The following is a 24535-nucleotide window of genomic DNA, read 5'->3' as shown; positions in this document are numbered from 1 at the left end:
CAATTAAGAACTACTGATATAGATGACAGATATAAATATAAAGTACACTCTCATAGTTTGTGATAACTGCTTATTATAATTGCTTTTAATTTTATTTTGGCAACTAGTTACAAATCAGTGGTTTCTACCAGCTGTTAGAGGAGACATCCCTCCAGGCTGTGCTGCCCATGGATTTGTCTGTGATGGTACCAGAATATTAGTATTTGGGGGAATGGTTGAATATGGAAGATACAGCAATGATTTATATGAGTTACAAGTAAGTGTATTTCAGATTTATTATTTTAATCTGAGGCGGTAATAATGATATTGCTCATAGTTCTTTGAAAGATTGCAAAATATTTAATTAACATACTTAAAATAACGTGAGCTAAGCTTTTTTTTTTTTTTTTTTTTTTTTTTTCATTTTTCTGAAGCTGGAAACAGGGAGAGACAGTCAGACAGACTCCCGCATGCGCCCGACCGGGATCCACCCGGCACGCCCACCAGGGGCAACGCTCTGCCCACCAGAGGGCGATGCTCTGCCCCTCCGGGGCGTCGCTCTGCCGCGACCAAAGCCACTCTAGCGCCTGGGGCAGAGGCCAAGGAGCCATCCCCAGCGCTCGGGCCATCTTTGCTCCAATGGAGCTTTGGCTGCCGGAGAGGAAGAGAGAGACAGAGAGGAAAGCGCGGCGGAGGGGTGGAGAAGCAAATGGGCGCTTCTCCTGTGTGCCCTGGCCGGGAATCGAACCCGGGTCCTCCGCACGCTAGGCCGACGCTCTACCGCTAAGCCAACCGGCCAGGGCCGAGCTAAGCTTTTTATAGTTAAAAAAAATTGTTTCCTCTTCACTAAAACGTAGTTTCTTTTTCTTTTTAAACCTAGTTTCTAACGTTTTTTTCCAGTGACCAGTCGAACATTTGTAACATTAAGATATCTGTTTCTTAGCATCATTGTAAGTTACAGGTTTAGGCTTTTGTATTTTAGTACAGTTCTTGACTCCAGTTTGCAACAGAAGCACCTAAAGGACTTGTGAAAACAAATCACTGGGCCCTGCCTCCAGAGTTTCTGAATTAATATTCTGTAATAAGGTCTAACTATTTTCATTCCTACCAAGTTTTCACCTGCTGCTGGTCCCCAGACAATACGTTGAAAACCTCTGCCGTAGTTATAGAAATTGTTACCCTCACATTAATAATCTATTTTTTTCTGGCAGTGCATACAAAAGAAGAATATCAGTTTTATATATCCTTTCTAAACTTGACTATGTACTAACCCAGACTCAGAGCCCTCTGTGACAGCCATAATTCACTTTTAATCCTGAACTGTGCTATGTTCTCAGGCCATGATCATGAGGGCATCCAGTAAATGGCAGATGTAGGTGGATTATACCTATTTACAGCAACTCTTTTTTTTTTTTTGACAGAGTCAGAGATAGGGACAGACAGACAGGAAGGGAGAGAGATGAGAAGCATCAGTTCTTTGTTGTGGCACCTTAGTTGTTCATTGATTCCTTTCGTATATGTGCCTTGACGGGGGTGGGGGCTATAGCAGAGTGAGTGACCCCTTGCTCAAGCCAGCGACCTTGGGTTTCAAGCCAGGGACCTTTGGACTCAAGCTAGTGACCATGGGGTCACGTCTATGATCCCACGCTCAAGCTATTGAACCTGTGCTCAAGCCGGATGAGCCCGCGCTCAAGCCGGTGACCTTGGGGTTTTGAACCTGGGTCCTCATGTCTCAGTCAGATGCTCTATCCACTGTGCCACTACCTGATCAGGCCAAGCAACTTGTTTTTAAAATAGTTTTAGATAAAGTATCTGTAGCTAGAGAGTAAGTTTTGGAGTTTGGTTTGTTAAATGATCTTTATGTTTACTAAAGGTTAAAAAATAATCCATTAATGGATTACCTAATTTCAGAAATTGGGGCTATATAAATTATATTAAACCTTAAAGCTATATGTAATATTTAATTTTTTTTAGAAAATATTTTAGGACTATTATTTATTATTGAAAGCTTAGTTTGCATTTGTGGAAAGTTGTGAATATGGAAGACTGGACTGAATTTCTATTGGAACATTTATTTTTATTCCAGAAGTTATTTGCTTAATTATCATTTGTCCCAAAGCACCTTTTTGGAGCCTTCTGATTGGATTTAATTCAGTATATTAGTATGATGTTGCACTATTAGCAATATAGTAATGCTTTCCTGATTTTGACTGAGTGTATTAATGCTTTTTTTAGGCAAGTCGTTGGTTATGGAAAAAAGTGAAACCCCAAGCCCCTTCTTCTGGTTTACCTCCTTGTCCTCGGCTTGGACATAGCTTTTCTTTGTATGGCAACAAATGCTATTTGTTTGGTGGCCTGGCAAATGAAAGTGAAGATTCAAACAACAATGTTCCCAGGTATGTTGACCTTTTTTCAAACCGAATGCTTATTTCATGATTTAGATTAAGAACATTTAATTTTTTTATCTTTATCGAGCTTAACCTTTTTTTGCATTTGAATTTAATGAAGAACAAATTTGTGTGCATGTGTGTTTTCCTTATTCCCTGGAGTATGTTTTCAAAAGTGTGCTTTTTCTAATCAGAAATCCTTATTTGATTTATACTAATAAAACTTCTTGTAGCAATGTATCTGTATCTTTTGAGCCTACTAATGTATTGAATATTTTAGTTGTTATAAGTGATCATGAAAAGTAACAAATGCTTATTTTCAAATTTGGTTTCCCTGGGAATTTGGTGACAAAAATTTGACTATAAAATGAAGGCTATCGTTTCCATTTTTCATACAGGAAGCTATAAGCTATAGGAATGGTTCACACAAATACTTTTTGAACCAATTCTTTCTTCCTATTTCCAAAGAGAATTAATCACTACCTCTTTTCTTTTCACATAATGTTTTGATCACATTGTCATTATAGCACTCATGATTTGGAGATTTAGAGTCCAAAAGGCTGTTTTCTGCATCACTGCTTACTATGTGTATCCTTTAGCAAAAGTAATCTAAGCTCATTTTCCTTTACTGAAATGGGAGTGAATAAATATCTACCTTTTAGTGTCATTGTGATGGCTAAATAAGATCAATTGCATAATTTTCAAAGCACTTTGAGGTTGCCACCAGCATTCAGTACAATATTATTATGACCATGATAATGTGTCTTTTTACTACTATATTAAATTAATGTTAGGGTCCTATTTTTATTTTCCAAACTTTGAAAAATTACATTTACACCTTAGCCAGATAACTCAGTTGGTTAGAGCATTTATTGTCCTGAAGCACAGAGGTTGCCGGTTCGATACCCTGTCAGGGCACATACAGGAGCAAACCAGTGTTCCCATCTCTCTCTGCCTCTCTCTCTTCCTCTCTAAAATCAATAAAATAAATAAATAAACATTTTTAAAATTACATTTACTAAAACATGGAAAATTTGAAAATTGGAGAAAAGGAAAAAAATATTTATCCTACCATAGTAATGCAGGACACTTGCTTTTAGCATGTCTTTTTTCATTTTTCCATTAAACAGGTTTTTTAGAGACTCATAAGAATTAGAAAGTAGGCCCTGGCCAGTTTCCTCAGTGATAGAGCATCGGCCCGGCGTGTGGAAGTCCCGGTTTCAATTCCCAGCCAGGGCACACAAGAGAAGCACCCATCTGCTTCTCCACCCCTCCCTCTCTCCTTTCTCTCTATCTCTCTCTTCCCTTCCCGCAGCCAAGGCTCCATTGGAGCAAAATTGGCCCAGGTGCTGAGAATGGCTCCATGGCCTCTGCCTCAGGCACTAGAATGGCTCCAGTTGCAATGGAGCAACAGCCCAGAGGGACAGAGCATCGCCCCCTAGTGGGCTTGCTGGGTGGATCCCAGTCAGGTGCATGCGGGAGTCTGTCTCTCTGCCTCTCCACCTGTCCACCTCTCTGCCTCTCCACTCTCCGCTCTCCGCTTCTCACTTCAGAAAAATACAAAAAAAATTTTAGAAAGTATATAAAGTTCTTTCTTGCAGCATCACTGTCCCCCACATAGGCAAACACATAATTCAATTTGATGTGTATCTTTTGGGACCTTTGTCATGCAGCACATTGTATGAGTCAGCTTTTCTTTTTTTTTTTTCCTTTTTTTTTTTACGGAATCAGAGAGAGGGCTAGATAGGGACAGACAGGAACAGAGAGAGATGAGAAGCATCAATCATCAGTTTTTCATTGTGACACCTTAGTTGTTCATTGATTGCTTTCTCATATGTGCCTTGCCACAGGCCTTCAGCAGACCGAGTAACCCCTTGCTCGAGCCAGCGACCTTGGGTCCAAAATGGTGAGCCTTGCTCAAACCAGATGAGCCCGCGCTTGGGGTCTTGAACCTGGGTCCTCGGCATCCCAGTCCAACGCTCTTCTATCCACTGCGCCAACACCTAGTCAGGCATGTGTCAGCTTCTCTTAGGTTATTGTATATAATAGGGAAGCTTTTCAAGTTTACGCTACTTGAAGGTGTGACTAGATACCTGCAATGCTTTTTAAAGCCTCTGCTTAAAGCTAGTACGTTCATTTCTGTTCACATTACATTTGTCAGAGTAAGCCATCAGGCCAAGCCCCCAGTAATGACCAAGCAATGTATGTTCTGCTTACTGGGAGAGGAGAGTTGGCAACATTAATCTGATCCTACACAGACATGTATTTTCTTTTATAGCAGTAGGATCTCTTTGGATGTTTACTGTTTTGTTTTTGTTGTTGTTGTTTTTTCCTTTCAGGATATATCTTGGAGCTCTTTTCATGGCATTAGGTATATGTTGACCTTATTTTTTTTTTAAGGTTGAAAAGCAATCTGAATTATGCAGATTACTTGACCATTCCCCTATGGATGGACATTTAAATTTTTTTTTTGACTATTACAGTTTTTGCACTTGTATAAATATTTTTGTAAGACTGATAGTTATAAGTGGAATTTGGGGGGATGTCAAAGAGTATTTATATTTAAATTTATTAGGTACTCCTGAATCAACCTCCAAAGAGATAGAACCATTTATATTCCTGATAACAGTTTACCAGAGTGCCCCTACACCTTTGGCAATACTGAATTGTATCACTTTTCTTAGTTTTTGCCAAGTTTAATAGATGAGTACATTTCATGGATTTATTTTGATATTTTAATTTTTCCCTACTTTTCCCCCTTTTTAAGTGAGAGGAGGGGAGATAGTGAAATAGACTCCCACATGTACCCTGATCAGGATCTACCAGGCAGCCTCCATCCAGGGAAGATGCTCAACTCAACCGAGCTATTTTTAGCACCTGAGGCTGTCACACTGGGACTAGCAGAGCTATTCTCAGTACCTGGGGCAACACTAGAACCAGTCAAGCCACTGGCTTTGGAAGAAGGAGGGGAAGAGAAGCAGGTGGTTATTTCTCTAGTGTGCCCTAACCCTGAATTGAATCCCTGATATTCCATTGAGTCACCTGCCAGGGTCAATGGTGTTTTTCAAACTGGGATTGAGCTCGATTAAACTGCTTTTTGGATATTTGCAATTACTGTTTTGAAATTGTTCATATCCTTTATTTTTCTTTTTTTAAAAATTGAAGTATAAAGTATATACCATAAAGTTTAACCTTTTTATATGTACAATTCCATGATTTTTAGTAAATTTACAGTGTTGTAACCATCACTACAATTTAGTTTTAAAATATTTCCATCACTTCAAAAGCAAACTTTTTATTCATTTGCAGTCAGTCTCCATTCTCATCCTGATCCACAGGCAACCATTAATCTACTTTTCATCTCCACAGATTAGCCTTTTTCTGGACATTTCATATAAGTGTGATTTTCTGCATTTACCTTCTTTCACTTACTGTAATGTTTTGGGGTTCAACCATGTTGTTACAGGTATCAAATATTTCTTCCTTTTTATTGAATAGTACTCCACTGCATGGATGTACCACATTGGCTTATCCATTCATCAGTTGATGAACGTTTGGATTTTTTCCAGTTTTTGGCTCTTATGAATAATGCTACTCTAAACATTTTTGTACAAGCCTTTGTATGGACATGTATTCATTTTTCTTGATTAGAAACCTAGCAGAATTGCTTGGACATATGGTAAATTTATGTTTAACTTCCTAAGAACTACCAAACTATTTTCTAAAGTGACTGTACCATTTTATATTCCTACCAACAGTGTATAAAATCTAATTTCTCCACATTGTTGCAACTACTTGTTTGTCTGTCTTTTTTTTTATTTATTTTTTTTTTATTTTTTACAGAGACAGAGAGTGAGTCAGAGAGAGGGATAGACAGGGACAGACAGACAGGAACGGAGAGAGATGAGAAGCATCAATCATTAGTTTTTCATTGCACGTTGCAACACCTTAGTTGTTCATTGATTGCTTTCTCATATGTGCCTTGACCGTGGGCCTTCAGCAGACCGAGTAACCCTTTGCTGGAGCCAGCGACCTTGGGTGCAAGCTAGTGGGCTTTTTGCTCAAACCAGATGAGCCTGTGCTCAAGCTGGCAACCTCGGGGCCTCGAACCCGGGTCCTCTGCATCCCAGTCCGACGCTCTATCCACTGCGCCACCGCCTGGTCAGGCTGTCTGTCTTTTTTATTGTAGCCAACATAGTGGTATCTCTTTGTGGTTTTAATTTGCATTTTCCTAATGACCAATGATGTTGAGCATCTTTTCATGATCCTTTCAGCCATTTTTCTATCTTCTTTGATGAGATTTCTTTTCAGATCTTCATTGATTTTTTTTTTTTTTTTAACTTTTTTGCATTTTTCTGAAGCTGGAAACAGGGAGAGACAGTCAGACAGACTCCCGCATGCGCCCGACAGGGATCCACCCGGCACGCCCACCATGGGGCGACGCTCTGCCCACCAGGGGGCGATGCTCTGCCCATCCTGGGCGTCGCCATGTTGCAACCAGAGCCACTCTAGCGCCTGAGGCAGAGGCCACAGAGCCATCCCCAGCGCCCGGGCCATCTTTGCTCCAATGGAGCCTTGGCTGCAGGAGGGGAAGAGAGAGACAGAGAGGAAAGCATGGCGGAGGGGTGGAGAAGCAAATGGGCGCTTCTCCTGTGTGCCCTGGCCAGGAATCGAACCCGGGTCCTCCGCACGCTAGCCGACGCTCTACGATCTTCATTGATTTCAAAATTGTTTGTATTCTTATTATTGAATTATAAGAGTTCTTTATATTCCTCTATACAAGTTTTAATCAATTAAAATTTTTTAAATGTGATTTGGAAACATTTTCTTCAAATCTGTAGCTTGTCCTTTTTGGAAGGGAGAGAGATAATAGAGCGGAAGGGAGGGAGATGAGGAGCATCAACTCCTAGTTGCAACACTTTAGTTGTTCATTGATTGCTTCTCATACATGTGTTGATTAGGGGGCTCAAGCCAAACCAGTGACCCCTTGCTCAAGCCAGCAACCTTGGGATCATTTTGATGAATGATGTATGGGGTTTCTGCCATCATAAGGCTTTTCTGTACTATATGAATTTTTCATAGTAAACATATATTATCTATATAGATAGAAACAAAAATGTAAGAGATATATTGTGCTAATGTTTTCATTTTTTTCATATCCTAGATATTTAAATGATTTCTATGAGTTGGAGCTACAGCATGGTTCTGGTGTTGTGGGTTGGAGCATTCCAGTGACTAAAGGGGTTGTGCCTTCTCCAAGAGAGTCCCACACAGCTGTTATATATTGCAGAAAGGATTCTGGGAGTCCTAAAATGTATGTTTTTGGTGGAATGTGTGGTGCTCGCCTGGATGACCTATGGCAGCTTGACTTAGGTGAGCTTAACTTGATTCATGCTCAGGAATTGCTTGTAATTGATAAAGGCAAATATAAAAATTGCTTTGAAAAATATTTTTGATTACCGTTATTTATTGAATTTCACTTAGATTTATAACCAGTACTTGTAGTCATCACCAGGGGCAACAGGGGTATGATGTGAATGGTTGCTGATAAACCAGATTGAACAAATGAATGTTTGATTTATGATAGTAACTCTCCTGCTCTCCTGTACTTCCTGTTGGTAGGATCACCATATGTCCTGGTTTGCCTATGATGGCCCTGGTTCATGCTTATAGTTCCATGTAATTATTACTAGACCCACTTTTACTCTGTAATATGTCCTAGTGGGGATGTTCAAATTTATATGATTACTCTCTATATAGGAAATATAGCATTACTAATGTTATTGCTGGTCATTGAAAAACCTTTGGGTAGCTCTTTTAAAGAACTCCTAGGGCCTGACCTGTGGTGGCGCAGTGAATAAAGCGTCGACCTGGAAATGCTGAGGTCGTCGGTTCAAAACCCTGGGCTTGCCTGGTCAAGGCACATATGGGAGTTGATGCTTCCAGCTCCTCCCCCCCTTCTCTCTCTCTGTCTCTCCTCTCTCTGTCTCTCCCTCTCCTCTCTAAAAATGAATAAATAAATAAAAAAATTTTTAAAAAAAGAACTCCTAGGAATGAATAATTGGAGAGTAGATGTGCCTCTCACTTTTCCCTATCTTCTGCACAGTGTACTATTACTTAACATATTAAAATTTCTATCTGGTTGCAATTCAAAATTGGTGGCACTCTAAGTACACCTCTCTATTGTAAGTACTAATATTCAAGTATAAATAGATTTCTGTTACTGGCAATTTATGTTTGTTGGAAATGTTTATTTTAAGATGAAATTCAAGTAATAGTTTTGAAACACTTTTGCTTTACTTTAGTAAGTCCTTTTTGGTTTTAATTATTTAAATTCTGTAAATTGAGGTAGTTTGCTGTTACTAGATCAAGTTGCTAATATACTTATTTTTACTTTTAGAAACTATGTCATGGTCAAAACCAGAAACGAAAGGGGCAGTCCCACTTCCACGAAGCCTTCACACAGCCAGTGTTATAGGAAACAAGTATGGTGGTTTTTGTTTATACTTTTTTGAAAACCAATTTGAGAAAGATACACATAAAGAAGAACAATGCTTCTAATTTCTTGGAAATCTATTACTGAATTTTAATAATTTGATTGTGTTTACTGAAGCTAAAAAAAGATGTCTACAGAAGCTAAAATACTTAATGTGCCATTTTATCATGCTGCCTCTTATACTTCTTTACAGTCCTTACAATGCCTTGCACACAGTAAAGTACTACTTAAGTGTAATGCAGAGTGTTGTCAAACTGATGTGTCCTCCATCAACAGGTTTGGCACACCTCACTGTTTCTTTTTACATATTTTTGGTAGTGCTTGATTTGTACTATGGTGTGTACTCAGCATATATACTCAATGGTTATACTTTTGATGGAGTTATGGTTAGACTACAGACCCTATAACCAGATTGCCTGAAATCAAGTCTCAGCTTTGATATTTGTCCTAATATGACCTAGGTTAAGGAAACTTAACCTGTCTGTACCTCAATTTCCTCAAATATAAAGTGTCGTTAACAATAAAATCTACTTCACAAGGTTGTCATGAGAATTAAATGGGTTAATACATACACAATGCTTCAAACAGTGCCTGGTACATAGAGACCATTCCTTAATGGTCAGCTATTACTTTCATCAATGAGTTCTCTTATTTGTTCAGCACTGAACCAGAATTAGGAGTACTATTTAAATAGAATTTAATTATTTACTTGTGTAGGGACTTTACCTTGGAAGTAATGTTTTGGGAAACAACTAGTTTAGAACTAGGTGTTAGAACCTCATTAGTTCTTTTTAAATTTTTTTATTAAATTTATTGGAGTGACATTGGTTAAGAAAATAGGTTTCAAGTATACAATTCTGCAATACATCATCTCTATTGCATTGTGTGTTCACCACCCAAAGTCAGGTCTCCTGTCACCATAATTATTAGTTCTTTTTAAAAATACACATTTTTTTAAAACAGCAGAACCCTTTTATAAAATATAGCTTTTCATTAGCCCTCTAATATATGAGATTAAAAATAGAGCTTCCTGTTTAACTTGAGGTCACATGGGCCCTAAGCTTTACCAGATGAGCCTTTCTCCTTCAGTAGCTATTAGGCATGTTTCAAGAACCTATAGGGCCCTGAGGAACATAGTTTAAAGTTTTTTATTTGTGCTATCAGTAATCACGGAGGTATATGAAACTTAATCCTCTTTGGTTACTATATACATACAATTCTAAATTTAACTTCCATTTATTTTTTTCTTCTTTCCAAGGGAGATAAGGGGAAACAGATTCTCGGATGTGCCCCAACTGGGCTCGACCTGGCAATCCTTGTCTGGGGCCAGTGCTTTGCCCATCTAGAGCCATGCTTGCAACTGAGCTATTTTTAGCACCTGAGGCAGAGGAGCCATCCTCAGTGTCCAGGGCGATGCACTCAAACCAATTGAGCCATGGCTCTTGAAGGGAAAGAGAGAGAAAGAGAGAGAGGGGGAGGGGTAAAGAAGAAAATGGTTACTTCTTTTGTGTGTCCTGTCCTGGAATTGAACTTGGTACCTCCACACGCTGGGCTGACATTCTACCACTGAGCCAACTGGCCAGGGCCTAAATTTAACTTTTTTTTTTTTAATATTTTTATTTTTATTTTATTTTATTTTTTACAGAGACAGAGAGTGAGTCAGAGAGAGGGATAGACAGGAACAGACAGACAGGAACTGAGAGAGATGAGAAGCATCAATCATTAGTTTTTCATTGCGCGTTGCAACACCTTAGTTGTTCATTAATTGCTTTCTCATATGTGCCTTGACCGCGGGCCTTCAGCAGACCGAGTAACCCCTTGCTGGAACCAGCAACCTTGGGTTCAAGCTGGTGGGCTTTTCCTCAAACCATATGAGCCCGCGCTCAAGCTGGAGACCTCGGGGTCTCGAACCCGGGTCCTCTGCATCCCAGTCCGATGCTCTATCCACCGCGCCACCGCCTGGTCAGGCTAAATTTAACTTTGAATGTCACAGATCATTTGAGTATCTTTCAGACTGAGATACCCTTAGTATATTACATGCAATATTGATTTTCAAATGTATAATAACTGAAATATTTTCCACTTTAAATAACTGGCCAGAGAGAAATAATTTTGATTTTTTATTGCTTCATAAAATTGTAAACTCTTGAAAGAAGACCACTTGATTATCTTATTTCTAATACCATGACATTGACAAATGATTGAATAGTTCTGTAGCTTGGTGTCAACTAAAGGACATTTAAGTCTATTATTAGCAATTTAAATCTAAAAATTTAAAACTTTAGGGAAAAAATCAGCTACTTTGTGTTCTTCTTGTTTGTTTTTTAGGATGTACATTTTTGGTGGATGGGTTCCCCATAAAGGGGAAAATATTGAGGCTTCACCTCATGATTGTGAGTGGAGATGTACCAGTTCATTTTCTTACCTAAATCTGGGTGAGTCTTTTAAGAGTTACTTATTGAAATAAAATTTATTAATAGAATTTTTTGTTGTTGTTTAAGAATAAAGATTAGTCATGAATATTTTTATCTTTTTAGATACAGCAGAGTGGACTACCCTAGTATCAGATTCTCAGGAAGATAAAAAAAATTCAAGACCAAGACCAAGAGCTGGACACTGTGCTGTTGCAATTGGCACACGATTGTATTTTTGGAGTGGAAGAGATGGCTACAAAAAAGCACTGAACAGTCAAGTTTGCTGCAAGGATCTTTGGTATCTTGATACTGGTAGGTAAGAGTATTTAACAGATACACTTTTTCCTTTCTGTAAATAAAAATTTGAATAATGTCTATCTTTTGAGACTTACTGTAAATACCGCTGCCTGTTTTTCCATAATTAAAAATGCATGGAAGAAATAATATAAGTAGATACTTCCTTCTCTAGGAGAGTTTCTTAGTTTCCTTCTCCATGAGGATAGACTGGATTTAGCGACTCCTTTCCAAAGAATAGAGGATGGGAAAGAAAAAATAGATGCCCTGGCTGGTTGGCTCAGTGGTAGAGTGTCTGCCCAGCGTGTGGGATATCCCAGGTTTGAGTCCCAGTCAGGGCACACAGGAGAAGCGACCATCTGCTTCTCCACCCCTCCACCTACCACTTCTCTCTTGCTCTCGTTCTCTCTTCCTCCCTCTCCCTCCCCCTCTCCCGCAGCCATGGCTTAATTGATTCCAGTGAGTTGGCCCCGGGTGGGCACTGAGGATGGCTCTGTGGCCTCTGCCTCAGGCACTAAAAATAGCTTGGTTGCCCAGCAACAGAGCAATGCCCCAGGTGGGCAAAGCATCATCCCATAGGGGGCTTGCCAGGTGGATTGCAGTCAGGCACCTGAGGGAGTTTGTCTGTCTCTCTGCCTCCCTTGCCCTCACTTAATTTTAAAAAGAAAATAAAATATAGCCCTGGCCTGTTGGCACAGTGGTAGAGTGTCAGCCCAGTGTGTGGAAGTCCTGGGTTTGATTCCCGGTTAGGGCACACAGGAAAAGTGCACATCTACTTCTCCATCCCTCCACCTCTCCTTTCTCTCTCTCTCTTCCCCTCTCGCAGCCAAGGCTCCATTGGAGCAAAGTTGGCCCGGGCGCTGAGGATGGCTTCGTTGTCTCTGCTTCAGGCACTAGAATGGCTCCAGTTGCAACTGAGTGATGCCCCAGATGGGCAGAGCATCACCTCCTAGTGGGATTGCCGGGTGGATCCCGGTCAGGCGCATGTGGGAGTCTGTCTGTCTACCTCCCTGCTTCTCACTTCAGAAAAATAAAAATATAGGAGCTTTACAGTGGAGAAACCTGGCATACAACACCATAATCAAGTGATCAAAGTTAATATCATTAGTGATAAGTCACGATACCATTTACTCCTGTCTCCCATATCATGTGATGAGAAGAAACTTCACTGTGATAGTCTTCCCAAAACTTCACTGTGATAGTTTTCCCAAAAATCCATTATCCCACTGTAATTATGAGAACATATCAGACAAACCCAAATTCAGGGACATTCTAGATATTCTACAGATTATGTGAACAATACTATTCAAATTTTCAAAGTGGTGAAGAACAAGGAAAAACTGAGAAATAGTCACAAATTGGAGGAGAGTAAGGAGACATGATGACTAAATACATGATGGTACCCTAGATTGGATCCTGTAACAGAAAAGACATTAATTGAAAAACTGGTAAAATCTGAATGAATAATCTGTAGTTTAGTTAATAGTTACTTCTGTGTTAATTTTTAGTTTTAACAGATGTGATAGCATTAGGGTGAAACAGAATGAAGGGTATATGGGAACTCTTTGCATTTTTTACTATAAATCTAAAATGATTCCAAAATAGATTTTTTAAAAATGTATTATAATACCCCAATTTTTTTAAATATGGAGTTCACATCCATTTTTTAAATAAATACTTATTGAGAGCTGTGTACCCGGAATTGTTCTAAATGCTGATAACATAGCAGTGGAAAAGACTGATAATATCCCTGCTTTCAGAGAACTTACAGTCTAAGAGAGTGTGAGAGTAGGGAGATAACGGAAAATAATTAAACAAATTAACTGTTAATTAATGTAAAATAAGTTCATTCTCTGGTCAGCATGTGAACACAATAAGAAAAAACAATGAGATAGTGGCTACTTTAGAATAGGTCCTTAGAAAAAGGATGAGGTGGCATTTGAAATGTAGTCCGAATGGTGAGAAGACACCTATCCCTTTAGAAGCTGGAGGAAAACTGCAAGAGGATTGAGTGAACAGCAAGTTACAGAGGCCCTGACATGGGGACACTTGGCAATCTGAGGACAGGTTAGAGCTGAGGAAAAGTGAACAGTGCAGCCTGACCAGGCAATAGTGCAGTGGAGAGCGTCGAGCTGGGACGTGGAGGACCCACATTCGAAACCCCAAAGTCACCAGCTTGAGCTTGAGCTCATCTGGTTTGAGCAAGGCTCACCAGCTTGAGCCCAAGGTCACTGGCTTGAGCAAGGGGTCATGTCTGCTGTAGCCCCCCAGTCAAGGCACATATGTATGAGAAAGCAATCAATGAACAACTAGGGAGCTGCAACAAAGAATTGATGCTTCTCATCTCTCTCCCTTCCTGTCGGTCCTTAACCGTCCCTCTCTCTCTGCCTCTCTCTGACTCTGCCTCTGTCACATGTACACACACGCACAAAAAGAAAAGTGAACAGTGTAGGAATGGAGGTTAGCCGTGACCATAGGGCATATCGTGTAGGGCCTTGAACATCATAATCATAATAGAGTTTAAATTGTTTTAGTTTGAAGGAGAGACATGCCATGGACTATGGAACATTTTGTAATGGTCACTACAGTTGTGTGGAAAATAAAGGGGTCAAAAGTACACAAATGGAAGACAAGTTAGGAGGTTTTTGCAGTAGTCAGAAAGTCTTAGACCAGGGATCCCCAAACTTTTTACATGGGGCCAGTTCACTGTCCCTCAGACCATTGGAGGGCTGGACTATAAAAAAAAACTATGAACAAATCCCTATACACACTGCACATATCTTAATTTTTTTTTAATTTTTAAAAATTTTATTTATTGATTTTTAGAGAGGGGGGGAGAGAGAGAGAGAGAAAGAGAGAGAAAGAGAAAGGGGAGGAGCAGGAAGCATCAACTCCCATATGTGCCTTGACCAGGCAAGCCCAGGATTTCAAACCAGCAACCTCAGTGTTCCAGGTCGAAAAAGAGAACAAACACAATATTTAAAATAAAGAACAAGTAAATTTAAATCAACAAACTGACCACTATTTCAGTGGGAACTATGGGCCTGCTTTTGGCTAATGAGATGGTCAATGTCCGGTTCCATATTTGTCACTGCTAGCTGTAACAAGTGTTATGACGAGCTTCCAGAGCCGTGACACGTGCATCCCGCGTCACTGGAAGTAGTACTGTACGTGAGCGACGCCACCACATACAGCATCCACATCCTGTGCTCCTCTCACTGACCACCAATGAAAGAGGTGCCCCTTCTGGAAGTGTGGCGGGGGCCAGATAAACGGCCTCAGGGGGCTGAATGCGGCCCGCGTGCCGTAGTTTGGGGACCCCTGTCTTAGACTATGGTGGTGATAGTGTAGATACGGAGACATGGATACATTCGGAATATATTTTGGAGTTCTTGTTGACAGAACTCACTGATGAATTGGCCATGACAGGTGACAAAGGGGAGATGTGGAGGATGAAATTTTCAGCATGAACAGTTTGGTGTTATTTCCATTTACTGAGATGGGGAAGATGGATGAGAAAACAGGCTTACGGGGGAAATTGAGTTCTATTTGACCATGCTAAGACTATGTAATAAAAAGATCAAGTAGGAAGTTTAGTGAATAAAGAAGTCTGGAGGCCAATAGAGAAATCAGATCTGGACATGTAATATGTATTATATGAGAAAAGCAGATGATAAAACATACCTATGATTCCAATTCTTTTTAAGTGTATAAACAGAAATCTTGAAGGATATACTGTACACTGTGTACCAAAGTACTTAAAGGGTGAGATTATACATTTTCATAAAAGGTTTTCTCTCTTATCTGTATTTCTACAGTAGTATTCATTACTTTGGTAATGTAAAAACAGTTTAATTCTATTTTTTGTTTTTGAGTGTGTGTAGGGGTACAGACAGGTACAGACAAGCAGGAAGGGAGAGAGATGAGAAGGATCAACTCGTAGTTGCAACACCTCAGTTTTGTTCATTGATTGCTTTCTCAAGCCAGTGACCCTAGGCTTCAAGCCATTGACTATGGGGTCATGTCTATGATCCCATGCTCAAGCCAGTGACCCCGCACCCAATACAGTGAGCCCACGCTCAAGCTGGATGAGCCTGCACTCAAGCTGGCGACTTTGGGATTTTGAATCTGGGTTCTCAGCGTCCCAGGCTGATGCTCTACCCACTGTGCCACCATCTGATCAGGCAAAACGGTTTATTTTTTAATTTTTTTTTGTATTTTTCTGAAGTGAGAAGCATAGAGGCAGAGAAACAGACTCTTACCTGTGCCTGACCAGGATCCACTCAGCATGCCCACTAGAGGGTGATGGTCTGTCTATCTCGGGCACTGCCCCATTGCAACTGGAGCAATTCTAGCACCTGAAGCGGAGGCCATGGAGCCATCCTCAGTGCCCAGGCCAACTTTGCTCCAGTGGAGCCTTGGCTGTGGGAGGGGAAGAGAGAGAAAGAAAGGAAGGAGAGAGGGAAGGGTAGAGAAGCAGATGGGTGCTTCTCCTGTGTGCCCTGGCTGGGAATCGAATCCGGGACTTCCACATGCCAGGCCAACACACTACCTCTGAACCAACCGACCAGGGGAAAACAGTTTAATTTTAAAAGTAAGGTAATTGAAAAAATAATAAATGGAACAAAGAGACTATGAAAGAAGCACATACTAGCAAGCAGGAGAAAAATAGAGACAATCCAACTTACTTCATCTTTGAAATTGAGAATTATTCACTGAAGTCCAAGGATAAGCTTCAGTCTCTGAGATTGAAAGAAAAATGTTCACATACTGTATAATTTTGCTCAGTAGCAAATATGTCACTTTAAGTGGATTCTCTAAGGGCTCTGTTTTTAGTCTGTGACTTTTAAAAGAATAAAAGACATTGGCTCTGAATGGCCAGGTTGTCCATAAATCTTTCTGTAAAAGGCATTAGACACAAATACTTATCTAAAAGTAATCATGGCCCTGACTAGTTGGTTCAGTGGACAGTGTATCAGCCTGGAATGTGGATGTCCCAGGTTCTATCTCATTAGGACACACACGAGAAGCAACCGTGTACTTCTCTTCCCCTTTCTTTCCCCCTTTTCTCTCTCTTCTCCTCCGGCAGCCAGTGGCTCAATTGGTTTGAACATTGGCCCCGGGCACTGAGGATAGCTCAGTTGGTCCAGGCATTGGCCTAACATGCTGAGGATAGCCTCAATTGATTCGAACATCAGGCCCAGACGAGGTTGCAAGGGGGATCCCGGTTAGGGCACATATGGGAGGCTGTTTTTCTATTTCCCCTCTTCTCACTTAAAAAAAAAAGTAATCATGGTCACTATCATAAGGGTCATTTGCTTTTCCTTTTGATAAGTTATGATCAATTTTGTAGATAGGGACTGAGGACTCTTCATCTTGCCTTTTTTCACTTTTAAACTTTGTGCATTTGCTCATATTAAACGAGTAGTATAGTTTCATAGGCTTTTTATGAATAGTACTCTATTGCTCCCACTCTCCCATTTTCCTTTCTTCACAAGCATCTTTCTTTAACTCCTTTAAACCATTATTTTGATATTTATGTTCACATCTACATATAACATAAATATATGTATTGTTACTTTGATTTTTTTTCAGTTTAGGCACAGTAAGCTTGCTTTCTATTATGGAAGTTATCTCTTTCCACCATTCCCTACCTCCTATTCTCTCAATATAAGTATACCATAATTCTCTTAGATGAATATTCAGTGTTTGCATTATGACTATATAAACACTGTTCATAGGTGAGCCATATAGAATATTATGAATATCTTCCTTGTACCATCTTTAATTTTCCATGGGTTAATAATTGTCACTTTTATTTGTTTTAGATTTGTATGAATTTACCACTAACTCAATCTATACTCTGTCATTTGCTTAAATTTTCTCTCATCTCATTATGGTTAGATGCATCAGATGTTCTGTCAAATTTCATCAACTTGAAGAGACTTCTGCTCCAGTCTGGGATGCTTGCCCTCCACAAGTGGAGCACAGCTATCATCTAGGAGTCTCCCTTCATCATCCTCCTGGACATATGTTTTCCTCTCACTTGTGCCGGACTCCCTGTTTCCTGGATCCCATATTTTTCACTCTCTTAATTTACTTCCTCATTTTTTATGGAGCACATCCCAGAAAAAGGGTGCATAGGTGACAAATTTATTTTGAGATCTTGCATTGTTTGAAAATATGTTTAATCTACCTTACCACTTAATTGGCGGTTTGCATGGAAATAGAACTCTTTTTTAGAAGTTATTACCCTTAAGAATTTTGAAAAGTCGTTATATTATATTCAGCCTTCTAGTGTTTTTTTGTTGAGAAATCTAAACAACTTCTGATTTTTGGTCCTCTAAATGACCTTTCCCCTCACTCCTGACAGTTTATAGGATTTTTTCCTTCATCCCCCTGCCTTGCTCTTAATTTTCAGGATGATGTGCCTGTTGTGTGTTGAGTACTCAGTAGGCCCTTTCAGTCTGGAAACTAATATTCTTCAGTTCTGGGAATTTTCTCAATTTATTTCATGATTTGTACCCTACTGCTTTCTCCATTCTCTCTCCATGTAACTTCTATCATATGGGCAGTGTACCTTCTGGACTTTCCTTATTGTCTACTTTTGTTCAGGTGTAGGTTGCCTTAGTTTGAGTAACATAAACTGCATTGTGAATAGGATCATGGAAGAATTTATAGTTGAAGGAACTAACCTTAATTATCTTCCAAAACAGGCCCATCAAATTTTTTTCTGTAAAGGCCAGGTAGTAAATATTTTAGGTTTTTCAGGCTCTATGGTCTCTATTATAACTACTCAACTCTGCTGTTTTAGCGTGAAAGAAGCCGTAGACCAGGGGTCCCCAAACTACGGCCCGCGGGCCACATGCGGCCCCCTGAGGCCATTTATCCGGCCCCCGCTGCACTTCCGGAAGGGGCACCTCTTTCATTGGTGGTCAGTGAGAGGAGCATAGTTCCCATTGAAATACTGGTCAGTTTGTTGATTTAAATTTACTTGTTCTTTATTTTAAATACTGTATTTGTTCCCGTTTTGTTTTTTTACTTTAAAATAAGATATGTGCAGTGTGCATAGGGATTTGTTCATAGTTGTTTTATAGTCCGGCCCTCCAACGGTCTGAGGGACAGTGAACTGGCCCCCTCTGTAAAAAGTTTGGGGACCCCTGCCGTAGACAATACATAAATGAATGAGCATACCTTTGTTTCAGTAAAACTTTATTTACAAAAATATGAGCCATAGTTTTTCTGACCCCTACTCTAAAAGATACAAAAAGATAGATATTAGAAGTGTTCTATAAGGATTAAATGGTCATTTATAGATTTCAGTTCACTAGAAAAATAAATTTTCTTTTTTTTTCAAGAGAGAGACAGAGAGAAAGGGAGAGACATGAGAAGCATCAATTTATAGTTATGACACTTGAGTTGTTCATTGATTGCTTCTCATACATGCCTTGACCAGAGAGCCCAAGCTGAACCAATGACCCCTTGCTCAAGCCAACGACCATGGGATCATGTCAATGATCTCACACTCAAGCTGGCGACCCTGCACTCAAGCTGGTGAGTCCGTGCTCAAGCCAGCGACCTCAGGGTTTCTAACCTGTGACCTCAGTATCCCAGGTCAACACTTTATGCACAGCACCACCACCAGTCAGGCTAGAAGAATAAATTTTCTTATTTAACTGTGCAAAGATGTGATATACTGCCTTGGGAATTGTGAGTTCTGTGGTTTGGCAGGTAAACTAAAAGAAGAAAGGGATATCATAGACATAATCTTAGGTCCCTTTTTCTAGTTCTAACAGTCTGTGATTGTTATTTGTTTTGGAAACGTTGGTATTTTTTTTTTTTTTTTTTTTGTATTTTTCTGAAGCTAGAAACAGGGAGAGACAGTCAGACAGACTCCCACATGCGCCCGACCGGGATCCACCCGGCACGCCCACCAGAGGGCGACGCTCTTCCCACCAGGGGGCGATGCTCTGACCCTCCCGGCGTCACTCTGTTGCGACCAGAGCCACTCTAGCACCTGGGGCAGAGGCCAAGGAGCCATCCCCAGCGCCCGGGCCACCTTTGCTCCAATGGAGCCTCGGCTGTGGGAGGGGAAGAGAGAGACAGAGAGGAAGGAGAGGGGGAGGGGTGGAGAAGCAGATGGGCGCCTCTCCTGTGTGCCCTGGCCGGGAATCAAACCTGGGACTTCTGCACGCCAGGCCGACGCTCTACCACTGAGCCAACCGGCCAGGGCCTCGTTGGTAATATTTTACACCAAATAATTACCTGTCTTGGGTAGTACAAGTTTTGATAAGAAGGTATTAACTTCAGAGGAGTTACATTTTTCTAACATATTGTATCCAAATCACCTAGCATTAACAGTATTTCTAACATGTATACTGTTGGCTAAAAATTGGCTCATAAAATTAGAACTTAGAGAAAGGTAAGTTATATAGCTATAACTACATAATACTTGGTTGCCTTGTCCTGCCCCCACTTCTAGGATTGAACATTTTTTCTGACTCTGATGGCTCAAATAGCTTGAAACTAGATTATTTATACATTTATTTACATAAGGAATTAAATAAATAGAATCAGAACCCCAAACTATTTTCATTTGACTTACCATCAGTATGTTTATCTGAGTAAATTTTCTACCTCTTGGTAAACAGATGAAATATTCATTGCTGACAGTTTCAGAGCTCCTGGTCCACACAAACTTTGTAGGCAAACTATTGATACATTTGAAGCTTATCATATCAATATCAATATTGTTCTTTAGAGAAACCAGCAGCACCATCACAAGTACAGCTGATCAAAGCCACTACCAACTCCTTTAATGTCAAATGGGATGAAGTACCTACAGTGGAGGGCTATCTTTTGCAACTGAATACCGACTTGCCATACCAGGCTGCACCATCTGATGCTTCAGCAGCACCAAATGTGCAAGGTAACATCATTTTCACACTTAACACATGTATGCTCCTGTGTTGTTTTTTTAAAGATACTGCATTGCCCTGGCTGGATGGCTCGGTTGATTAGAGCATCATCCCAAAATGCAGAGGTTGCTGGTTGGATCCCTGGTCAGGACACATACAGGAACAGATAGGTGTTCATGTCTCTCTCTCCCCCCACCCCTTCCTCTCTCACTAAAATTAATAAATAAAAATTAAAATATTGTAGAGAAGCCTATGAATAGGCCTGGATTAAGAAATTTTATAGGCCTGGTAAATCAAATATGTTGTATTTCAACTCGGAAACTTGACTGTTTTACAATTATATAGTAGAACACATAGATATGAAGGGTAGACTTTTCTTCTGCAGTTCATTTTGATGGTCTTGTTTTTAAAGATTTTATTTATTGATTTTACAGAGAGGAGAGAGAGGGGCAGTGAATAAGAAGTATCAACACATAGTTGCTTCACTTTAGTTGTTCATTGCTTTCTTGTTGTATGTGCCTTGACTGGGCAAGCCCAGGGTTTTAAACCAGTGACCTCAGTGTTCCAGGTTGGCACTCTATCCACTCTGCCACCACAGGCCAGGCATTGATGGACTTTGTTAATTTAACAAGCTACTTGACTTCAAGAGATGACTTCAGTTAGCTTTCATAAATATTTTGGCTTTTTTTTTCAAAAAAAAAATATATTTTTTGTATTTTTCTGAAGTTGGAAACAGGGAGGCAGTCAGACAGACTCCCACATATGCCAGACCGGGATCCACCCGGCATGCCCACCAGGGGGCGATGCTCTGCCCATTTGGGGCGTCACTCTGTTGCAACCAGAGCCATTCTAGCGCCTGAGGCAGAGGCCATAGAGCCATCCTCAGTGCCCAGGCCATCTTTGCTCCAATGGAGCCTTGGCTGCGGGAGGGGAAGAGAGAGACAGAGAGGAAGGAGAGGGGGAGGAGTGGAGAAGCAGATGGGCGCTTCTCCTGTGTGCCATGGCCGGGAATCGAACCCGGGACTCCTGCACGCCAGGCTGACACTCTACCACTGAGCCAACCGGCCAGGGCCTCAAAAATATTTTTAACAGGCCCTTGGAAAGTAAAAGCAAATTAAATTTCATATGTTTTTCCAGAAAGGATTTCAGTCAATTATTAAACAAACTATTAAGAAAACAGATGAAATTTGATAAAGATACTACTTTTTAACTTTTAACATGTAACTTTAAATTCTTTTTATTGTAAAATATCTTATTATTGAAGCTAATTTAGAGTATACGTATACAGTCTGAACTTTCTCATTCTTACAGGAGTCAGGATGGACCCTCACAGACAAGACAGTAATAGCATCGTTCCTAACAGTGTAAGTTAAAAAAATTTAGGATGATAAATGAATGTTTATGGTCATAGTCCCATTTCTTATTTCATACTGTTAGCGTATCACCTGAGGACAGGAGCTCTCAACCCTCTCAAAATCACCTCTGAGATTAAAAACACAAACACAGTTTCCCAGCCCTTTCCCCAGATCTAGTAGTAGCAGAATCTGTAGGATGTTGCCCAGGTAGCTCTGTTTTTAAAGAAAGCTCCATAGATCATTGTGACTAGCCAGAATTAAAAACCCCTGGCCAGAAGACTGAAGTCTAGCCTCATTACCGTAGCATCAGAGGTAATCCATTATTTATACTTACAGTTTCTTTAATTTTTTCATTGATGTAAAAGGGGGGGGGAGAGAAGCATCAACTCATCATTTCACTTAATGGTTCAATTTAGTTGTGTACTTACTGATTACTTCTCATTGGTGCCCTGACCAGGGTTTGAACCCACGACCTCTGGCACACCGATCGATGCTTTATCCACTGAGCCACCTGGCCAGGGCCTATACTTACAGGATCTTGATATCTATATTTTAACATTTCTAAATACCATACACATTTTAAATTTCTAAAGTTGTATTTCCAAAATATATATATATATATATATATATAATATATTTTCTTACTATATACTTTGTTTACCAAAGAATATGAGTTGCTAAGTTAAATGCCTGTGTTTGTAAGGTTATTTCTTGTCTATGCAATGCTTCACAGTAGGTATTTGTGGAGACTAATGAATAGCTTACTAGGATTTACAGTTTTTATCTGCAAAACTGCATTCTACATTCACAGTAGACTCTTTTCAAGGGAAATGAGGTAGGTATAGGCTCACATATTTTGAACATGGCAGAGGACCTGTAATAACAGAAAAGGCTTATTATGTCAGGAATGGTATATAACAAGTAAAGCCCATTCAGTTATTTCTTAGTTGCCCATGTTAATAGGCTGTGTGCGTACAAACATACAGAGTAGTTCCGCTTTGTCTGTGGGGGGTGTATTTCAAGAACCTCAGTGGATGCCTGAAACTGTGGATAGTACCAAATGCTGTATTTTCAATGATTTTTATATACATACTTACCTATGGCACAGCTTGCTTGCTTGCCACTTTATTTATTTATTTATTTTTTATTATTTAGAGAAAGAAGCAGACAGACAGGAAGGGAGAGAGATGAGAAGCATCAGCTCGTAGTTGTGGTACTTTAGTTGTTCATTGATTGCTTTCTCATATGTGCCTTAACCGGGGGCTCTAGCCAAGCCAGTGACCCCTTGCTCAAGCCAGCAACCTTGGGCTGAAGCCAGCAACCTTGGGCTTCAAGCCAGCGACCTTTGGGTTCAAACCAGAGACCATAGAGTCATGTCTATGATCCCACACTAAAGCCGGCAACCTCAGGGTTTCCCAGCTGAGTCCTCAGCATCCTAGGTCAACTATCCACTGCACCACCACCTGGTCAGGTCAGATCCTCACATTTCAACCTTTCTACCTATTTCCCATCTTCAGTTAGAATGGGAGAGAGGAATTTGCCTGATTTTGTATCTGGAAGAGCTGAGCTGGGGCTATAGCCATGTTTTTGTAATAGTCTTCCCTATGACTGTCTTCTGGTGTTTAGTTGTCCTCTGCACCTCGACCTCCAAAGAATATGATGCCTCCAATTCCCAAGTTTTTCTGGGCTGTTTGGCACAAATGGCTTCCCTCTTAGTGACTTTCCACTCATAGGCTCTTAGCTTTCAGCTTTTTGTGTTTTGTATCTTCTTACCCACTGTTGTCTCTTCTCCCATTCTCTTTTTTCTTATCAGTATGTACCATTATACTTTTTAAAAAAATTCCTTTATGATTATTTGAGTTGGGTTTTTGGAATAATGTCCTGAAACATGTATTAATCTACTATGTTTAACCAGAACTCTCAGGGCTTATTTATTCTCATTTTACCTACTTCTAGTTAGACTGTGTATCTGATTTTTAAGCAGAGAGCACATTGGAGACACTATAACATGGAAACTTTGGAGTGAAATAAACCTAGGTTCAAATTCTAGCTCTGCTATTATTACTGGCTACCTGATTGTGGGTAGATTATTTAAGTGGAGTCTCTCTTTTTTTTTTTTTTTTTTTTTTTAATAGAGAGTCAGAGAGAAGGACAGGGACAGACAGACAGGAATGGAGAGATGAGAAGCATCAATCATTAGTTGTTCGTTGCACGTTGCAACACCTTAATTATTCATTGATTGCTTTCTTATACACCATGACTGCCGGCCTTCAGCAGACCGAGTAACCCCTTGCTCAAGCCAGCGAGCTTGGGCTCAAGCTGGTGAGCTTTTTGCTCAAACCAGATGAGCCCTTGCTCAAGCTGGCGACTTTGGGGTCTCGAACCTGAGTCCTCTGCATCCCAGTCTGATGCTCTATCCACTGCGCCACCGCCCGGTCAGGCAGTCTCTCTCTCTTTTTTTTTTTTTGTATAATAGGGGTCATATTATCCAATTTGTAGAATTCCTGTGAAGATTAATTGAAATACAGACTTTATAAATTTGTATTACAGTGCCTGTCACATAGTATAATGCTCCCTAATGGTTGTGGCTATCATCATCATTTATTAGGATTAGCTCCATCACTACTGATTAGAAGGGAAGGAAGTACAGGGCATGTTATGGACAAGCCTCCTGAGAGCTATGAAAAATTAT

General features: G+C 40.2%; 1 protein-coding gene across 2 annotated transcripts in view; it reads left to right on the top strand.

The window, feature by feature from the left end:
• HCFC2 (host cell factor C2) overlaps nt 1–24535 on the top strand; it is a 48888-nt gene that overhangs the window by 1490 nt on the left and 22863 nt on the right. For both annotated transcript variants that reach the window (XM_066356186.1, XM_066356196.1), the window contains exons 2-9: nt 108–256; nt 2215–2375; nt 7531–7739; nt 8767–8851; nt 11191–11297; nt 11400–11588; nt 20332–20499; nt 21800–21852. In XM_066356186.1, coding sequence (XP_066212283.1) covers nt 108–256; nt 2215–2375; nt 7531–7739; nt 8767–8851; nt 11191–11297; nt 11400–11588; nt 20332–20499; nt 21800–21852 — 1121 coding nt within the window. The remainder of the gene's footprint in view (nt 1–107; nt 257–2214; nt 2376–7530; nt 7740–8766; nt 8852–11190; nt 11298–11399; nt 11589–20331; nt 20500–21799; nt 21853–24535) is intronic.

This window comes from Saccopteryx leptura, chromosome 1 (genome assembly GCF_036850995.1).
Source record: "Saccopteryx leptura isolate mSacLep1 chromosome 1, mSacLep1_pri_phased_curated, whole genome shotgun sequence".
NCBI classification, from domain to species: domain Eukaryota; kingdom Metazoa; phylum Chordata; class Mammalia; order Chiroptera; family Emballonuridae; genus Saccopteryx; species Saccopteryx leptura.
This window is presented reverse-complemented; position numbering and strand designations above follow the sequence as displayed.